The 20,686-nt window shown below is 50.1% G+C and overlaps 1 protein-coding gene across 2 annotated transcripts in view; it reads left to right on the plus strand.

Moving 5' to 3' along the window:
- ABCC1 (ATP binding cassette subfamily C member 1) overlaps positions 1-20,686 on the plus strand; it is a 146,226-nt gene that overhangs the window by 48,057 nt on the left and 77,483 nt on the right. For both annotated transcript variants that reach the window (XM_043454929.1, XM_043454928.1), the window contains exons 3-7: positions 2,409-2,534; positions 5,109-5,246; positions 6,427-6,552; positions 17,727-17,788; positions 19,615-19,746. In XM_043454929.1, coding sequence (XP_043310864.1) covers positions 2,409-2,534; positions 5,109-5,246; positions 6,427-6,552; positions 17,727-17,788; positions 19,615-19,746 — 584 coding nt within the window. The remainder of the gene's footprint in view (positions 1-2,408; positions 2,535-5,108; positions 5,247-6,426; positions 6,553-17,726; positions 17,789-19,614; positions 19,747-20,686) is intronic.

The following is a 20,686-nucleotide window of genomic DNA, read 5'->3' on the forward strand; positions in this document are numbered from 1 at the left end:
TTTTTTTCCTTGAGCAAATTTCTTAACCTCCATGAGCTTCAGTTTCCCCATGATTACAGTGGGGGTGATAGACTCTATCTCACGAGATTATATGGAGGTCTTCCTCCCTGACCAAGGATGTCTTTTTAATTAAAAAAATTTTTTTTATCTTGAAATAGTTTCACACTGCAGAAAAGTTGCAGGGATGATATTAAGTACTCCCTCAGCCCTGAATACCCATTATTTATAGTCACCGATTTTTAACATTCTGCCACATTTAACATTTTAACATCCTCTTACTCTCTTTTGCTCTCTCTGTATACACATAGTATTTTTTTTCTGGATTATTTGAGAAAAACTAGCATCCACCATGCCTCTTTGCCCCTTCTTCAGTGTATCTTTTCTCAAAACAAGGATAGTCTGTTATGTAACAACAGTACAATTAAATGTAGGAAATTTAACATGGACCCAATATTAAAAAACAAAACAAAAACTGCTATGTATATTCCACTTTTGTCACTTGTCCCAATACTGCCCTTTCTAGCATCCCCTCCTCCTTCCCCCAACTCAGGGTCACGCATTGCACTTAGTCAGACTGTTTTTTCTGTTATTTTGGAAGAACTTTTCACCGTTTTTTGTTTGTTTATGACACTGGCATATTTGGAGAACATGGGCCAGTTAATTTAGAGTCAGTTCCTCAACTTGGGCTCTTGGGACCATGTTTTCTCACGGTTTGATTGAGTAATGCCTGTCTGGCTGGAGAACTACAAAAGGGCCATGAGGTCCCTCTCTGGGTTACATCTAAGGCCACATGGTGTCCATCTGCCCCCTCATTGATGGGCTTAATTTTGGTCATCCGGTCAGCGAGTCTGTTTCTCCTCTATACAGGTGCTGGTATGCCCCTGGTAAGAATGAGCTTTCTGGGGGAGATACATGAAGGACATGTATATATCCTGTATATGTGTGTGTATATGTGTGTATGTGTGTGTGCGTGCATTCCACTTTCTCCTCTTAACATGTGTCTCGGTCCCTTATTAAAGCCCCATTTCCTGAGATTTATTTCCATAAGCCCTTGGCAAACAGGTAAACCTGAATGATTTTACCAAAGCTGTCCCCTTGCCTGTGATACCATTGCTCAGACCACATGCCAAGCCCATCTCACCATGCTGTCTGCTCCCCTGTCTTCAGCTGGATCTGGTGTCTTCCTCGTAGACCTCTGGCAGCAGTTTGTACTTTTCACGGAGAGCAACATCTCCCTTTAACGTGTAAACCAGAGGACTTCCCTGGTGGTCCAGTGGCTAAGACTCCACGCTTCCAGGGCAGGGGGCCCTGAGCTCAATCCCTTGGGGGAACTAGATCCCCCATGCCACAACTAAGACCAGGCACAGCCAAAGAAATAAACATATTTTTTAAAAAACTGTAAGATTTTGTCTGTGCCTTGCTGAAAAACACTCTAGTAACTTCTCATCGTAGGGAGTAAAACCTGGACGTCCTCTCGGTGGCCCAGCTTGATCTGGCTCCAGGCTCCTCTTAAGCCACCTCCTGTCACACCCGTGGCTCATGCCATAGCAGGCGTGAACCTGCCGAACACATTTCTGCCTCAGGACCTTTGCACTTGCTGTGCCCTCTGCCCAAGTTGTTCTCTCCCTCAAGTAGTCACTGTTGGCTCTTCACCTGATGGGAGAGGCCTTCTCTGACCACCCGATCTTACCTGTTTTATTTCTTCTCCCTGATGGCTCAGACGATAAAGAATCTGCCTGCAAGGCAGGAGACCCAGGTTCGATCCCTGGGTTGGGAAGATCCCTTGGAGAAAGGCATGGCTACCCACTCCAGCATTCTTGTCTGGAGATTTCCATAGACAGAGGAACCTGGGGGCGGGTGGCTACAGTCCATGGTTTCATAGTCAGGCACCACTGAGTGACTAACACTTTCACTTTTCATGCCACTCATTCCTTTCTCACGTTATGCTGTGTATTTTTCGGTTTGTTTCTTGCCTGTTGCATCCACTGGAATCACAGCTCCTTGAAGGCCGTGACTTCTGTCTGTTTTATTCACCATTCTGTCCTTCACATCTATGGCCCAGTAGGCCCCCAGTAAATTTTGGTTGGCTTAATATTGTTGGATGAATGGCCATCATGTGAGGGCCCCCATGTAGGCCTTGGATGTCGATAAGTCAGAGACTTGAGTCTTCAGGTGCTGGGGAGAATAGTGATAGACGGAGTCATGGCTGGGGTGCGGAGGAGACACAGACCATCATGGGCCCGGATACTGGCTCACCCTGCCTAGGACTTGACTGGGTCCCAGAGGAGGTATACTGTGTCTGATGGTTTAGGGGGTAGCCGGTTCCCCCAAGGCTGAGCTTTTTGCAGGGGTGCTGGGGGCAATTCCAGGGCCGTCCATTGTAAGCTGTGCATCTACTTCTCTTCCAGGCCTTGGGATTTTTGCTATGGATCGTCTGCTGGGCAGACCTCTTCTACTCTTTCTGGGAAAGAAGTGTGGGCAAGCTCCTGGCCCCAGTGTTTCTGGTCAGCCCAACCCTCTTGGGTGTCACCATGGTAAGTAGAGGCTGCCATTTGGAAATGAGAAGATCTTGCAGTAGAAATAAGGCTGTCTTGGGTGAATTTGGTTTGGTCTTATTGGGAGGAGGGAGGAAAGGATGATGGAACTAAGGCCTGAAGAATGAACGGGATGGTAAAGTTGAAGGGGCTGGGGACAGGGAGGATCCAGTGGAGAGACCAGCATGTGCAAATGTCCTGGGGTCAGAGCGGGGGAGATTGAGAATTGGCTTGTGTGGCTGGGACAGAAGCAGTGAGGAGGGGTGCAGGGGAGCTGGAAGGGCAGGGGGCTGACTCTGAAGGACCTTGAGCTTCAGGGTGAGCAGCTTTTGTCTTGTTTTTCAGTCCCAGAGTGGGTTCCAAACCTTTTCTGTGCCACACATCCCTTTCTTCTTTGCTAGTCTGGTCTCAGAATAATGTTCTTAAAATCATAAAACAGATAGGCTTGTGGAGGAAACCCATCATACACACATATGTATATGTATGAAGATCTTAATGAGGTCCATTTATGTTTTTACTTGAGGTTTATTTTACGTAGGGTAAAATTCAGTCTTTTCCTTGAACAGTTGATGAGTTTTGATAAACCAGTACGGTCAGGTGAGCACCATGTCCACAATGGAGATACACAACAACACAACAATTCATAACCCCCCGAAAGTCCCCTCGTGCTGCCCCTGCCCTCCCCCACCCCCCCACTGCTATGTCTTCTGCCCCTGTGACTTTGCCTTTTCCAGAAAATCATGTGAATGGAACCATGAAGGCTGGAGCAGTTGGAGTCTGACTTCTCAGCCCCTGCTGTTCCAAAGACCTTTATTTTTTTTTTTTTCCCTGCAGTTGTTCAGTGTGTTTGATTGTATGGACTGTGTGGATTCTTCAGTTGCGGACATTTGGGCTGGGAAACCAGTTATCTTTTTTTTTTTTCCTATTTATTTTTATTCATTGGGAGGCTAATTACTAGGAAACCAGTTATCTTTGATCACAGTTTGCAAAAGAGTAAACAGCAAAAACATACGTGCTTCTTTGTTAGCGCATCTCAAATCAGGGTCCACCAGCAGGTGTGATACCTCCTTAATATCCAAACAGCGATCCAGCGTACATGATAGTTGGAGGAGATGCCTTTTGCTTCTTGTTTTCGGGTGTGACTTCTAGTGGTGACAGAGCCCCGGGCGCTGCTGATGCCATTGTGCTCTGCTGCTTTCAGTGGTCATTGGTGGTGCTGATGAGGGAAAGCGAAGCTATGATTGTTTCCCATCCGAGTTCATGGACCCCCTGGGTTCTATCCAGAGCCTCATGGACCCTGGGTTAAAACCCCTCACCTGAAAGGGAAAGGTGTGGCATGGCAGGCTGTGCCTCTTCAAGAGCTGAGCGTGGTGAGAATGGGTTGTGAGCAGGAGTGGAAGCTGGGAGGCCAGCAGGGGCCCAGGAGCACCTGGGTCAGGGGGCTGGAGGCTGAGGCCAGGGTGAGCGGTGGGTGAACTGGGGGTGGCCTTGGTGGCAGAGCCAGGTGAGTTGCTGATGGAGAGATGCAGGGAGGGAGGGAGACGAGAGGACCGGGGAGGACAGATGAGGACAGACATCCAGGTTTCTGGCAGCTGGGGGCCGAGGGGCAGTGCCCTGGGTGCCCATAGCTCCTTGGGAATCCGGTTCATGACTGTGACCAGCATTGGGGTCTGCCTTCAGAGGGCTATCTGCGGAAGGGCGGGGGCATCTTCTTCTTTCAAGGAAAAGTGGTTTCATTGTTCTTTCTCCTCAATCACTAAGTCACATGTAAAACAGAAGTCATAGCTCAGGGTACCAGGAGTGAATCCCCCCACCACCGTCATTCTAATCAAGTTCCCTGAAGACAACTGTGTATCTGTCTGTAGCAGGTTAAGTAAGTTTCCTGATCTGCAAACTGGCGCTCAGAACAGGTTGTACTGAGTCAGAGCAGGTGAGTGCGTCCTAGGAGGCGGAGGAAAGAGAGGCTCAGTAAAGGAGAGCAGTCACCACGGCTGCCCGAGCCAGACGAGCCCAGTGCATCAGGGCTGCACTTCCTTCTCTAAATCAGGGGTTGGCCCGCAGCCTGTTTCTGTAAATAAAGTTTTATTGGCAGGCGACCATATCCATTCTTCCCTGTCTCATATGAGGCTGCTTTCATGCTACAGTGCAGATTGGAGTGGCTGTGAAAGAAACTCCATGGCCCACAGATCCTAAAATATTTACTCTCTGGTCCTGTAAGAAAAAGCGTGCCGATCTCTGTGATAAACTGAACTCCCCGCCCCCGCCCACCCCCCCCCCCCCAACTTTTCCATCCCGTCCTGGATCTTGTTAAATTCTCATGGCTTTCGAGATGAATGCTGCTGTCACCTCCATTTTGCAGATGAGGCAGCGGAGGCTCAGAGAGGTTTGGTGACATGCCCAGGGTCACCCAGCGAGGCGAGAGCAGAGCTGGGAGCTGGGACTGGAGCCAGGTCCTGCCCAGGCCACTCTGCTACCCCTGTCCTGGGGGCAGCCGTCCTCCGGGCCCCAGACTGGGCGGGCCGTGGGGACCCGACCTTCTCCTGACAGCTCTTGTTGCATGCTTCTCTCTTCCAGCTGCTGGCTACCTTTTTAATTCAGATCGAGAGAAGGAGGGGAGTCCAGTCCTCAGGGATCATGCTCACTTTCTGGCTGATAGCTCTACTGTGTGCCCTTGTCATCCTGAGATCCAAAATCATGACTGCCTTAAAAGAGGTAAGTGACCTCGTTCCATGTCTTCCGTCAGCAGCGCCCGGGAGATGCCTGTTCCTTCTGACTCGTGTGGAAACCATGCATTTCCTTGGGAACCAGAGAACGGCTATTACGTGGGTCCGGCTTCTTCCCTGGGGATTCCCCCCCCCCCCGCCCCCGCCGTGCTACCTTTGTTCTAGAAGCTTCTTTCCTCAAAGCCCCATTTGTCTGTGTCACTGTGGGGGCAGGAGCAGCAGGCAGATGCACACCACGCTTTGAGCCTCTGTCAGTGGTGACAGCCGAGCAGGTCGGCTCTCCGTGTGTTTCGCCGGGAATGCAGCCGTGTGGGGAGTGGTGGTTGCAGGGTGACTGTCCCCAGGGGCCCTGGACTGGTTCCTACGTTGCATTGGTGCCACTCGAGCTGGGAAGTGGCCCTTGTTGCTGCTCCTAGGAGTTGTGAAGAGTCTTGCTCCTCTCAGACTGTCCCGCCGTTCCCTGCCACCTTCGGGCTAATCGGAAGCTGGCATCAGGCAAAGCAAGGAGGAGTGACCGAACGTTTATTGAGCGCCTGCAGTGTGCATTTCAGGCGGTCTCTAGTAGTGATGGCTGCTGCCATTTGTTGAGTTCGTGTTTTCAGAGTGCTAGGCTGGGGACGGAGTCTTTTTCGTGAATAATCTTACTGCTGTCTCACAGTCACCCTGGCAGGGTGTCTCAGCCTCAGCAGGGATTGGCGTCTGGGGCCCGAGTCCTCCTTTTGTTTTGGGGGTGGGGGCTGTCCTGTGCTTTGAAGGATGTTTAGGGGCCATGCCCGTGGCCCTCCCACCCCTGGACAGAACTATCTCCAGAAGCTGCCAGATGTTCACTGAGAGGCAGAGTCGCCCCTCCTGTTGAGAGGAGGAGGGGTCTGTTTGTAGGTGGGGAAACTGAGGCACAGAGAGGTTAAGTAAGCTGATCAAGCCCTACGACCATGGCCAGTGTGAGCTGAGCCAGGCCTTGAAGGTAGGTCTGATCCACTCCCAAGCCTGGCGCTCCTCCCCAGGTCAGCTGCCCTGACCAGGCAGGGTGGACCACACCACGATGTAAACACTGGTCTTCTGTTGTCTCGCAGGGGAGATAACCCGGGAGATAACGCAGCCCCTGCAGCTGCTTCCAGAAAGTGATCTTTTCTCCTTCTCCTCCTTCCCCTCCTTCCCCTCCTGTGCAGGATGCCCAAGTTGATGTCTTTCGCGACGTCACCTTCTACATTTACTTTAGCCTCGTGCTGATCCAGCTCGTGTTGTCCTGCTTCTCGGACCGCTCGCCCCTGTTCTCCGAAACCGTCAACGACCCCGTAAGTGTGATCACAGCTGAGCGCAGAGACACGCGTGTGTGCATGTGGGTGTGTATAGCTCACATGGATATGAGCCGGTATCGTCCATCTGGGAACTCATTCTGTCTTCCCCAGACACTGGGCCATAGGTAACGTCTTCCTCCCCGCTTTACCGATGGAAAAACCAAGCCGCAGACGTGGCTGGAGGGTACTTAAGGAGGGTGTCCCATTCATAGTTGTAAACAGCTGTGTCTTCCAGCCCGTTTGGTGGGCAGAGTGGTTTTAGACAGTATGAATGAACATTTAAATATCGGGAAATTCCACAGGCGTTAACTGTCCGGGTTTTCTAGAAAAGGGTTCTCGCAGCGTCAGTGCAAGCGGTCGGCCAGCGCTGGGGCACGTGGCCCTGGTTTCCTGCCGCAGTCCTCACTGCTTCCTGGTGTGTTAGACAGTCTTGCTCCTCTCACCTGGCCCCTGGAGGATTTGAGTTTGAGACCCTTGGTCTCCTCCATCAGTTTGAGGAAAATCCTGCTTGTGCAGAAGGGTATCAGTGGGCAGGGTGGGGGTGGCCGCTCTTCTGCTGGTAGGAGGACAGGGAACATGGCTGTTTATCACCCTGATCCTTCTCCTTTCTTCCTCCCTGCTTCCCTCCATCCTGTTTTCCTTCCTCCTCCCCCATACTCCCTTCTTCCCTCCAGGCTGAGTGCCAGGCTCTGATCAGGGCACAGGGCTGTGGCCGTGAATAGAGCAGAATTCTTGCCACTCAGAGCTCATGTTTCATGTGCAGGGGCACAAACAGTAACCCAGGACCCAAGTGTATATCCTACCAGCCAAGTGGTGGTTACAGCTCTAAAGAAAAACTCAAAGAATGGGGGAGGTGATGGTTGGGGGGTGTGTGTGGTTTTGATAAAAGCAATCAGGAAAGCCCACCTCACCCCATCCCCCGAGGAAACCTCACTGGAGCAGAGACCTGAAGGAGTGAGGAAGCCAGGCAGGCAGGTACCCAGGGGGAGAGGTTTCAGGCAGAAGGGTTGCAAGTGCAAAGGCCCTGGGGCAGGGCTGCCATGAATGTCGCCACCACAGCAGGAAAGGCCAGAGCAGCTGGAGCCGCAAGAGACAGGAGGGGGCTGGGGTGGCCTCTGAGAGGTGGGACAGTCACCTCTGGACTGGGCAAACTGTTTGGATTTTGTTCCAAGAGGGATGGGGAGCCTTTGGAGCAATCATCCCATGCTTTGTTCACGGTTAGTCAGCTGCTAATGGGTGAAATTGCAGTAGGAGCAGTTTTCGGCTGTGGTTCTGTGAGGTTTGGCCTGGACCTCAGCAAAAGGCTGTGGCTGCTTTTGTGGGTGATGAAAGGACCTGGGGCGGGGGGGATCAGCTCAGAGGAGGCAGTGATGCTCCAACATGAGATTTAGAAACCAGGGGGCATGTCCCATCCTAGGAGAGGCCCCGTTCTGCCATCTCCCTGCTCTAGGAGGAGCTGGGTTGGAGAAATTAGCAAAGTGTGTGTGTGTGTGTGTGTTCATGCGCATAGGTGTGTATGCGTGAGGTGGGTACATGAGCATGTATTTGTATGCATGTGGATGTGTGTGAATGTGCATTTGTGTGTTTTTGTGGGCTCGTGTGTGTGTGTGTGTGTGTTGTGTGTGTATAAAATTCACAAGGTGTGTGTGTTCCCTGGCACAGAGGAGGGGCTCAGATGTCTCCGGCTCTCATGCCTGCTGATGATCGGCATTGATGTGCACGGGTGTGGGTAGATATCAGGCTCTTCTGTGGAGCTGCGGATCACAACGAACAAATCGCAGCCCCCTGAGGGGCTGCAGACCCTGGGGTGCTCGGGGGGTAAACCAAGCCCGTGGGAGGCAGACAGACCCACGTAGGGATCTTCCAGTTCTTCAGGCTCACTGTGGACTGTTGCTGATGCTTTACAGGGAATTACTGATTTCTGGTCCCCTCTGGGATCTGGATAAAATTCCTTTCCCTTCTCTCCTGGGTGTGTGCACTCTGGGCTGACTCACAGAGCTGACTTCCTCCTCCCATTGTACTTCCTGCAGTTCCGAGGCGTGGGGCCTGCCCCGCCACCCCGGGGACTGAGAGCCTCAGTCTGATTGTGGAGGCAGCGTGGTAACAGGAGGAGAGGCTCGTTTTGGAGGCAGGCAGACCCTGGGCTTTAATTTCACCTGGTTCCTTTATCTCTTCAGTAGATATTTCTTAGGCACTGGTTGTATACGGTGCTTGGCTCTAGAGACACAGCAGTGTGAAAAGACGTGGTCAGTGCCCTGCAGGGCTTATTTGTTACTGCCCAACACACCCACCCTGAATTTAGCAGCGTAGGACGGCAACAGTCCTTCGTTAGGACGTTTCACAGGCCTGGGCGTTGACTGGGCTCTGCCGTGTGGTTCTCACTCAGGGTCTCCCCTGCAGTCGCAGTCAGATAGTGGCGGGAAGGCTTCCAAGCTCACAGGTCGTGTGGTTAGCGCCGGCCCCTGGCTGAAGGCCCCACGTGGTCTCCCCCAGCCACCTGGGCTTCCTTGCAGCTTGGCAGCTGGTCTATAAGAGTGAGTATTCCGAGAGAGAGTGAGCTCTAGACCTGGGAGTGGCCAGGTCTCACTGTAGGACCAGCATGTGAGATGGCAGGTGATGCCTGGCTGTCTTTGAAAAATACTGTCTTCCTCAGGCCCCCAAGGAAGCTTAATCCTGTTAGGCAGATCAGCCGACCACAGTTGAGATGAAGACCTGGGGGTCAGGTTATGTGACTTTTGGATTTGACTTCGAGCGAGTCACTCCTCTTTTCAGGACCTTAGTGTCCCATCCTTGAAAACGGGTTGAGGCTCAGCTTGATGCCAGCTGCCCCCCACCACCCCAGAGCCGAGGCCGGTTGTGACCTGGGAGGAGGGCATGTCAGGTGTCATCTCTGCTGTCCCCTTGTCACTCTCCAGACTGGCATCACAGTGGAGCCGGGAGGACGGGGCCTGTCCAGCCCTGGTCCCTGTCCCGTCCGCCGAGCAGCCGTCACATGTAGCCTGTCCTCAGCGAGAGTGGTCAGCCAAGCCCAGGGTCAGGTGGGGCTGGCGGTGCCGGCCTGCTCCCCCTGCTGAGTCACTGAGCGCCGTCCTCTCCCGCTGGCCCCATGCCCGATGCGTGACTCAGAGCCGTGTCCTGGCCCTGCTTCCCGGCGGGGCTGCTCCCCTTCACGTGCAGGCCCAGGGCCCAGACCTCGGGGGCTTTCTGGGGCTCCTGCCTGTCCCTGGCCTCGGATCCTTTGATCTTCTGACCCTGAGGCTACTGCTTAGGGCACGGGGTCAGGGTTGCCATTGGCAGTTGGGGACACCAGGAGCAAATGTGGCAGGTAGTGGACCCCCCCCAAAACTTCTCACAGTGGCGGGGTCCTCAGACCGGCATCATCAGCACCCCCACAGATGCACATTTGAAATGGAGAGTCTCAGGCCTGCCGAGCCCCGCTGAGTCAGGGTCTCGTTTTCACAAGATCCCTGGCTGGTTCATGGTGGAAAAGCACCAGGTTAGCACATTCTTAAAAATTACTCAGCTCATTTGGTGTAAGAGGTATTTTTAGTCCTGTTTCATAAATATGGAATATTTTACAAGGAGCATTTCAAACCTGCAGAAAAGTTGAAAGACACAGTGAATACTTGCCATCTACCTGCCAGCTAGATTGCCTACAAGTTAACATTTTGCTAAACTTTTTACCACATATCTGTCTAGCAAGCCAGCTGGCTAAGATTTTTGGTATTGAAAACTGACCTTGAAATAACATCAGTTATCCTTCATCCACACACTTAACCATGTGAATCATTAGCCAGAGCTCAGTATCTCTTAATGGTTCTATTTTAGGGTGGTTTTTTTTTTTCCTTCCTTCAAGTAAATTTACATAGTGACATTCCTGAATCTTAAGTTACCCATTTGATGAGTTCTGACAAATGATAACTCAAATTCCTATCGAGACAGAATATCCCTGGAACCCCAGGAAGTCCCCTCCTGTTCCTTCATGCCAGTCCTACCCCTTGCAGCCCAGAAGCAGCTGCTGGGCTTAGACTATTAACGAGAGCATGGAAAACTCCATTTTTAATTCCTTTCTCCAGCATTTGGTAATTCATTGTGCCAGGGGCTCAGCTGGGTTCTGAGTACCTAGAAATGAACAGACCTTGACCACCCCAAAGGAGAGACAGAGGAGGAGGCAGAGGGCCAATAAGCCAGCGCTGTGGGATGGACAGAGGGTTCCCAGGCAGGGATGTGCTAGGGGCTGTGGAGGAGCAAGGAGCCAGCGGTCCTGAAGTCAGCCTGGGGCCCCAGAGCTGGCATCCAGAGAAGGGGATGCCTCAGGCCAGTAAGGTTGAAGGCTGGAGGATGGATGGGAAGGTTCTCCTGCTGGTGGAAGCAGCATGTCCACAGGCCCAGCGGTGTGATGGAATCTGTGGGTGTTTGGGAACTGCATGACTTTCTGCTTGGCTAAGTCGGGGGGCCAGGGAGCTGAGCATGAAAGATCAAGGGTAGAATTGAGTGTCACCTTGTGGACTTGGAATTATAATCTGAGGGAAAGTTTCTCAGCTGGAAGGGGTTGACACACTCAGGTTGGAAGTGTTTTAGACGATCCCTCTGGCTGAAAAGAGGGCGCAGGAGGCTGGTGGTACCTAGGAAACCATTACTGGGGCCCAGGCAGGTTGAGAGGAACGCTGCCCAAAGAGTGACCCTGTTCAAAAGCCGTGGAAAGAAAACAGACAAGTTCATGGGCAAACACGCATGGTGTGTGTGTGCTATAGTAGAAGAAATTGTGGTCCTGAGCCTGGAGGAGATCTGCATAGCTGAGAAGCAGCAGAACGAACAAAGAACACCAGTGTTACAGACTGTATCACCGGATTTCTTAGTGTCAGACATTTGGGTGGTTCTAATCAATAATAATAATAGCAGCCTTGTGTTCATAAAATTAACTTATTTAATCCTCACAGCAACCCAGCACTGAGGTGGAACTGTGAGCCTCCCCCCATTTTACAGATGGGAACGCTGAGGTTCAGGGTGGTGTAATATGTCACCTAAGTTCATAGGGCTGGATTGGGGGGTGAGCCCTTCACACCTGAGCAGGCATCAGCATCACTTGGAGGGCTTGTTACAACTCAGATCATTGCTGGGTCCCACCCCCCATAGCTTCTGAGTCAGTTGGTCTGGGTGGAGCCCAAGCCTTGCTGTTTTTAACTAACCCCCAGGCCCCGCAGATGCTGGTGATGAGGCGGGGTTTGAGAACCTCTGGTCTGAGCCACACTGCTGCCCACACATCTCTTACTGCTGGGCATTTAGGCATGCCGAGTTGCAGTCCCCCGGCAGAAAACTGAACTAAAAAGCAAAATCAAAACCAGAAAAGGTGGGGGTGGGGGGTGGGGGGCGGGCAGAGAGTTTCTAATGGAAAGAGCTGTGGGCTGAGGGCCCCAGACAGGGTCCTCCGAGCAGCCCCTGCGAGGTCCTGGAGGACCAGTTCTCAGAGCCAGTGCCTGGGGCTGTTGTGCCAAATTAGCTTAAACCTCCCCCCCTCCCCCCCGCCAGGTAAAGATGCCAAAGAACAGCTCTCTCTGTATGAACAGCTTGTTCCTCTTCATCCACCTTCAGCCAGGGCCTGAGTTAATCTCGTTTTCACTGAACGGGGGATTGGTCGTTAAGCCTCCTTCCTCCTGGGACAGGACTTCCTCCATTTCGGTCTCAGAGGTGCAGAAGCCCCAAGCCAACATCCTCGCCTTCTCCACTTTGTGGATTAGGCCGGAAAGCTCTGCCTGGTTTCAGCTGAATGAAGTGCTGCTCAGATCCTTGGCCTAGCAGCCCTCCTTTTTTTTTTTCTTCTTTAATGATCAGTTCTTGATTACTTCAGAACTCTGATTATCTGTTATCAGGGGACTTCCAGAAACCGGCTCCCAAATTACGTGATTTCTTGTCTGGTGATGAGACCCGGTGTCTGCCCGGTGTGATCTGAAAGTCTGTGTCTGGATCCAGGGGGAGGGAGGAGGGATGGGGAGACGAACTGGAGGAGACTCCTGGGTGGTGCAGCTTAGAAACTCAAATGTTCATGTTGCTGACCCAGCCTTAACTGCATCTGGGGTTGGGGGGGAAGGACAAGGTTGGTTCTCGCAGGGTAGGGTTTGTACTAGCCAGAGTGAGGAGTAATCTCTGCCATTGGGCCGGCACTTCTTGTGGTCTGAAGTAGGACTCCATCTGGGCACAGTTGGGTATAAAGGAGTTGAATTCATCTTCAGTTATGCAGCCACCAGGTTCCTTCCTTCTCCCCTCCCCCACTGCCGTTTTATTGAGGAATATTTGACATACATCCCTGATTTAGGGCGTATCTGAATGGTCTAATGGATTTCTGTACTTTCTTCAATTTGAGCCTGAATTTTGCAATAAGATCTATCTAGTCAAAGCTGTGGTTTTTCCAGTAGTCTCGTATGGACATGATAGTTGGACCACAAAGAAGGCTGAGCGCTGGAGAATTGATGCCTTTTAAATGTGGTGCTGGAGGAGACTCTTGAGAGTCCCTTGGACAGCAAGGAGGTCAAACCAGTCAATCATAAAGGAAATCAGTCCTAAATATTCATGGGAAGGACTGATGCTGAAGCTGAAGCTCCAGTACTTTGGCCACCTGATGCGAAGAACTGACTCATTGGAAAAGACTCTGATGCTGGGAAAGATTGAGGGCAAGAGAAGAAGGGGGTGACAAAGGATGAGATGGTTGGATGGCATTATCGATTCAATAAACATGAATCTGAGCAAACTCTGAGAGATAGTGAAGGACCGGGAAACCTGGCGTGCTGCAGTTCATGGGGATGCAGAGAGTCGGACTCGACTTGGTGACTGAATGGTAACAACAGCTTACCAGTCGGACTTATCCATTCAGTGGAAAGAGGCTTTGCCCAGACTCACTCAAGCCCTGTTAGTTCCAACCAGGCCCTAGAACTAAAAAGATCAAGAAGAGAGGGCATCCCTTCTTTAGGATGAGGGCAGAAAAAGTAGCTTGCCAAATAAGATCCTACAGCTTTCCTCCTAAGGACTTGGGGGAAAGGAGGCAGGAACTTAGAGGGAAGGCTTAGAGATGCAACATTCCATCCTAGGTTGTTTCATTCCTGATCCACATCCAGGCTTGGCTGATTTCAAAGTAACAGCAGGATTTGTGAGGCCCCTGGGTGTATAAGTCTGACACCCTGACAGTTTGCACTGGGGTCTCTATGCAGGTTAGAAAAAGGCACCTGGGGAGACCTCCCTGGCAGTTCTCTGCTGCCACAGACTCTGTGCTCTCACTGCAGAGAGCCTGGGTTCCATCCCTGGTTGAGAAACTAGGATCCCACATGCCGTGTGGTGCAGCCAAAAAGAAAAAAAAAATTTTTTTTTTTAATTAGAAAAAGGTGTCTGGCCCTCCTGGGTGGGTGAATTTGAGAAAGGCCCTATGTCCTTCCTGCTAATGCAGTCCCCCCTTCATCACCACCCCTGCCCCCCATGTCCAGGCACCAGCTGAACTTCAGTCCCCACTTGCCCCCCTCGGCTGGGCATCTTTGTGCAGGGCTGACCCTGTGTTGATGCCAAGACCGAAAGAAGCTGTATTTGAGCTCCAGTTCCTCTCCTTAAGAATCACCATCTTGAATGTCATGAGGTCTGATGTAAGCAGGGGTCAGCCAACTTTTTCTGTAAAGAGACAGATGGTAGACAGTTGTAGACTACAGGGTCTCTGTCGCAAGTACTCAGCTCAGCTGTAGCTCAGAAGCAGACATGAACAGTACGGAAATGAATGGGCATCACCATGTCCAAACCTGTTTTGCAAGCGGCTGGGCTGTGGGCCTGAGTTTGCCAATCTTGACATGAAACATCTGTTTGGTGTGTCAGAGTCTGCAGGAAACAGTGGACTTGTTACTGGGGTTACCATTAGTATTAATGTTAGTGCTGCTAATGTCATCGCTTGAGCTTTTTACTCTGTGCCAGGAACTGTCCTGAGTACTTCACAGGCTTTATCTCATTTAATCTCACCATCACCAAGTAACATGGCCCAGACACCTCAGCCAGTAAGTGGCAGGGCTGGGATTCAAACCTCCTTCCAATCACCTTGCTCCATGTTGCTTCACCTCTGGGTGCCTCCTACCCTGGCACCCGCCCTCCCCTACCCCACTTCAGGCCCCTTGTTTTGTTGTTGCCGCTGTTCTCCTCATAGCTCTGACCATTTATCTTTATATATTTATTTGCATCTTGGTTTGCTCACTGTCCTGGAGGTGGTACTGGGCGAGGACCTCACTCTTTGGCCTTGGATGTAATGATATTTAGCCATCTCCTGGCATATAAGCAGGTCCGCCCTCAGTATTTGCCTAAGAAATAAATGAGTCATTGTCCCAAGCATCTCTTCCTCTCTCCGCCAGCTTTTTACAGGGGCAGGAACTAGGCGATAGTTGAAGTGCATTTGTGACTCTTTGATAACCCGCCCACTTCCGGGGGGGGGAAAAAAAGAAAAAGCCTGCAAAGCAAATATCACCACCTCCTCCGGGAATAATGCTGCGGCCTAAAAGACCTCATTCCTCCTGGGAGTCTCCTGGGGGAGGCTGAGCAGTGTCACTCACCTGACTCCCATTTCCCAGGTGTGAAAACTGAGACTCTGGGGTGAAAGGACTTGCCCAGGTAGAAAGTGCAGAGCTGGGATTCAAACTCAGGGCCATCTGGCTTTTGGTTGGTTCAGAATGTAGGTCTGTGGACTAGCTGCATCTGATTAAGGGTACCCTGATGCCAGGGTCCCACCCCCAGAGAGGGTGATCTAGTAGGTCAGGGCACCTGTGTTTATGAAGCTCCCCAGGTGATTCTGGGACAGATAATACTAGTGAAGCCTGGTGGTTCTCAGCTCAGGCTTCATATTTGACTCATTAGGGACAATTTTCATGATAGAAACTTTCAGCTGTGTACAACAGTGGACAGCATGGTGTAATGAGTGCCATGGACTATTTTATTTATTTATTTTAAATTTTTACCTGCCACGGACTATTTACCCTGCATCACATGTAAACATTTCATTAGGTATCTGCAACAGATAAGGGATTTAAACATTTTTAAAATTTTATTTTGAAATAATTTGACCCACAAAAAGTTACAACAAATGGTGTTGTTCTTGTATACCCTTCTCCAGCTTTTCACAATAATATCTGAGAGATAAGGATTTTAAGGAGTACAACAATGGTACCGTTATATGGCCTAATAACTTACTAATTCCTTAATATCACCAAGTATTCCAGAAATGCACTGTGCTTGCAGAGTGGTGCAGCCTCTTATTGGTATTGTTCCTTCTCCACCTGATAGCTGAACCATTTTATCGCAAAGACACACCCCCTCATCTCTTTGGTCACCCCGTGTTGTCATAGATAAATGCTTGTTTCTTTCCTTCTGTTTTCAAAACAGTGACTTGGTTCTGTAGTATGTTTTCATCACTGACACCAAGAGATTTTCCTTCTCTTCCAGTATCAAGGTGAACTTGTGTATTTAAAATGTGACATGTCTCAGCCCTTTTGCCTTACTGTCTGTGTTGCAGCTCAAAGTGTTCCTTTCTGGACTTGTGAGAGCCACTTTTGGTTGCATCTGAGGTCTTTTACCTGCCCTTGTCCTGTTGGGTATGACAAGATATTCTGGGCTTATCTTGTACATTTCCTGCCCAGCCACTTGGCCAAGGAGACTGGGAGCTGAAAACAAAAACAAGAATTCAAGTACCTGGACCCACCCCAAACCAGCTAAATGGGAGCCCCTGGGGAGTGGGGCAGATACAGTGTTTTTTCCGAGTGCCCCCGGCCGGGGTGGACAACTGCTTCTCCTCATCAGTCCCTCTGGTGTCTTTTTTTTTTTTTTTTTTAGGATTTTAAAATATCTTTATTGAATTTGTTACAATATCATTTTTGTTTTATGTTTTGATATTTTGGGCCACTAAGCATGTGGGATCTTTGCTCCCCGAGCAGGGATGGAACCCACACCCCCACATTAAAAGGCAAAGTCGTAACCACTGGACCTCCAGGGACGTCCCTCCCCAGCAGCTTATCTCTGCGAAAGTCTGGGATAGAGAGCAATGTCCTTGGCTAGTGATCTCGTCGTTAGTCTGGTGACCCCACCTTTGCCAATGCTCGTGTCCCCAGATTTAGACTTGAATATATCAGCCCTCATGTGCAATCCCAAAGGCTCTGTCTGATGGCCTTGCCTCTGTGGCCCTGAACTGGAGTTCATCTTTGTGGCTCTGGGAAAGAGGTTGTTTGAAAGCTTACTTAGAATCTGTTGATGACTTCCTGTTGCCCTTGGGATGGAGACCAAAATCCCTTACGTGACCTCCACTGTAGACTGAGCACATCTTCCAGTGTAGACTGCTCAGGCCCCCTCTTGCTTCCTGGAGCCCGCTGTGTTCCCCTCTACCTCGGGGCCTCTGCACACATCAGTCGCTCTGCTGGGACCATCTTGTGTCTCCCCCTTCACTTAGTCATCCTCTCCCCACTCTTCAGACCCCAGCTTGAATGCCTTCCCTGACCTCCATCAACTGGATCAGCCCAGTGAGGTCCCAGTGACCTCACTGGTCATACCGACCTGCCTCCGGGATGTAATCCTTGTCACAGTTGTGGTTTTGAATTTGTTTACGTGATTGATTAATGTTTCTCTCTCCAGACCCTGAGTGTTTGGGGCTCATGTTCTGTCTCCACTGCTTCCAGTTCTGGCACCCTGGGCAAGGCTTTTCACCTCTCTGCCCCTCAGCGTCCGTAACTACAGAATGGAGACGATGCGTTTATCTAGTTCCTAGTGTGATTGTGAAGATTAAAGGAGATAATTTTCATAAAACATTTAAAACAGAACTGTTAATAGCTAGCAGAGAATGTTAGCAGTTGACGTGGATTAGGGTTATGTCTGTTAGTTCAGATTTGTGTATAGTAGGTGCTCAGAAGATACTTGTAGAAAGAGTGAATGAATGAATGAAAGAAAGAGGAATAGAGGTCATACCAGGTTCTGTGAAGATATGAGATAATGCTAGTACTTTGTCTGTGCCTGCCACTTTGTAGATGCTCATTAAATATTTGTGGAATAAATGAATGAACTAAGAAATGAATGAACCATTGGCCCACTGGGAGGACCAGGGAGCTGGCATAGACGAGAAGTTTAACCTATCCTTTCCCCTGGGTTCCCCACCCTGTGCTTTCTCTCCATAGAATCCTTGCCCGGAATCCAGTGCCTCCTTCCTTTCCAGGATCACCTTCTGGTGGATCACAGGGTAAGTCCTGGCCCCCAGACCTCGGGCGGGTGCTGGGCCACCAATGTGCAGCCCTCCCTCCCTCGCCCTTTCTGACAGGGTTGTGTCCTGAGTGTGTGTGCCCTGGGAATGGGTCTTGGCGACTCTGACCCTGAACCCACAGTCACATGATAAATGCATAACTAGCTCAGCCTGGGCAAGAAGCTGCAGACTCCCGGCTCCGGATTTGGTTGTTTTTGTTTTGCATTGGGTGTAATTATTATCATTAGCATCATTCCCCGCCCCGAGATAAATAACATAGGGAAAAGGGGTGAGGGAAATGTGTATGGACCAGTAGCAGCAGAGACAGCCACATCCACAGCTCAGCACACTGCCTTCTCGCCCGCCTTTTGTTTGCATGTTGTTTTCTGCACATTGTCGGCATCTTACTGGGGATTATTTAAAGCCCTCCTCCTCCCCCAAGCATTTATTCCTTGTCTTTATGAACTTTTTACACTTTTTAATTTAGTATTTTTATTAACTGTTTTTCAATTGCTGTGAAAGAAGAGCTCTGGGACAGTCGATGGTGTTTGGACATGGACCACTGGTCATGCCAGCCAAGCTCATGTTTCTGATTTTGGTCATAGTCTTCTGGTGATATCAGAGCGTGTCCTTTCTCTTAGGAGGATATACACTGATATTTAGGGGCGAAGGTGTGTAGGGTGTGTGAAGGTGTGTGAAGGTGTGTGCAGCCTCCTCTGAAATGGTTCAGAAAAAAGATAGAGGCATACTTCATTACGTTTCCCAGCTACCGTGTTTTTTCCGAATTGGAGGTTGGTGGCCACCCTGTGCCAATCTAGTCCTTTGGCGCCCTTTTCCCATCAGCATTCGCTCACTTTGTGCCTCTGTGTCGCATTTTGGTAATTCTCTCAATCTTTCAAATGTTTTCATTATTATTATATTTATTATGGTCATCTGTGATCCTTGGTATTATTACTAGGATTTACTGAAGGCTCAGATGATGCTTAACTTGGCATTTTTTAGCAATACAGCATTAAAAAAAATTTTTTTTTTAAATATTTCTTTTTTAAGAAAATTCGTTTTCCTTTTACAGCCCTTGTGTCGAGGGCTGACTTTCAATAGATTGCTGCGAGGCAGCTGCTCTGCTATGTACAAAACCCCGAACAATACAGCATTTTTAGGTTAAGCTCTGTATGTTCCTTTTTAGACATAATGCTAGCGTAAGTATAACTGTAGTATGGGAAACCAAAACAATTCTTGTGACTCGATTTATTGTGATAATCACTTTTATTGCGGTGGTCTGAAACCAGACCTATAGTATCTCTGAGGTCTGCCTTGTATGTGTTTGCATACATGTGTATCTAGAGTCAGAGACAGATTAAGCACGTGTGAAATGTTAACAGTCATGAGCTTGGTGAAGGATCAACAGGAATTCTTTGTACAGTTCCTCTGGTTTCTCTCTGAATTTGAAATCTTTCAAAATAACAACTTAAAATACTAAATTTCCCTTTTATAATGAAAGTATTCAAAGCAGGAAGGCTAGGCTAATAAACCTTAAACTCATCACCAAATATAATGATGGTTAATGCTCTGTGATATTAGCCTTAAACATTTTTTTGGAAAGTAAATTAGAAACATCCTGCTACTTTCCTCCTAAATAATCGTTGTATGTTTGTCTAAAAATGAGGCCGTTTTTCCTGGGGGGTCTAAGGGAATTAGCAGTAATGATGCCATGTGCCCACATGTCCATTCACCCTGAGAGTTCCCTGATCACGGCTGCCTGTGGTTGTGTGGGCCACAGTAGCGGGGAGGGCTGACTCTCATCGCCTCTTGTGTTTTGGCCACAGGATGATGGTCCAGGGCTACCGCCAGCCCTTGGAGAGCACCGACCTCTGGTCCCTGAATAAGGAGGACATGTCCGAACAAGTCGTGCCGGTCTTGGTAAAGAACTGGAAGAAGGAATGTGCCAAGTCCAGAAAGTAAGTGCCAGGCATCCGGCCGCAGGCATGCCGGACGCTCACTAGGTTGAGCTGGTAGCCCTGTCCCTCCGCCGTGGCCCGGGATGGTCGCAGTGCTGTCCCTTAAGCCTCACAGCCCTCCGTGGCCTGCTTCCTGTCTCAGAACCACGGTTTGCTCATCCGCAAGTGGAGTGGAGTCCGCCATGTAGCTCAGGCAATTCGGATAGAAAAGAAAAGAGAAAGATGTCAAGTCTGCAGATTCTGTTTGCTGCGACCCTCGGTGACCCTGTCCTCCCAGAATTGTCTCGTTTCCTCCCCTTCCCTCTGAGCAGCTGGCATCCTGAGCATTCCTACTGTTTTAAATGCTTCAGTTCAACACGCCAAATCAACTGCTTCTTGAGGTGTTCTGCCTAAGAAGCCCCAATCGAGGGAGATTTGGGCTGTACTGGATTTTTTTTTTTCAACAGACTTTTATTTTTTGGAGCACTTCTAGGTTCACAGCGGGTCTAAGCAGAAGCTGCAGAGTTGCACACACCCCTCCCCCACCCGCCGTCAGGGTACCCCCACCGGAGGGGCACGTCGGTAACAGCCTGTAAGACCACACTGAGTCTGTGGTTTACATCACTGCTCACTCTCTGTCTTGGATTTCACACCCTCCCCCCATGCGAGCTGTATGCCAACCCCAAGCTCTGTCATCAGGTTATTTTGGGAGTCAGGCGAGGGCCTCCCCAGCATGTATTATGTCTTATTCCTTCAAATATAAGACGTCATCACCTGTGCGATGCATCGTTATGACATTATCACCTGTGTGATGCACCAGTGAAAAAGGAAAACAGCTGCCAGTTAAACCAGGGTATGACATTGACTAAGACGCATCCTGCGATCAGAGAAGCCAGACGAGAACTCGCGAGGGACTCTGATGGCAGGGGATGGTGTCAGTCCTCCTGTAGTCATTATGGGA

The sequence above is a fragment of the Cervus canadensis genome, chromosome 32 (assembly GCF_019320065.1).
Source record: "Cervus canadensis isolate Bull #8, Minnesota chromosome 32, ASM1932006v1, whole genome shotgun sequence".
Classification (NCBI taxonomy): Eukaryota; Metazoa; Chordata; class Mammalia; order Artiodactyla; family Cervidae; genus Cervus; species Cervus canadensis.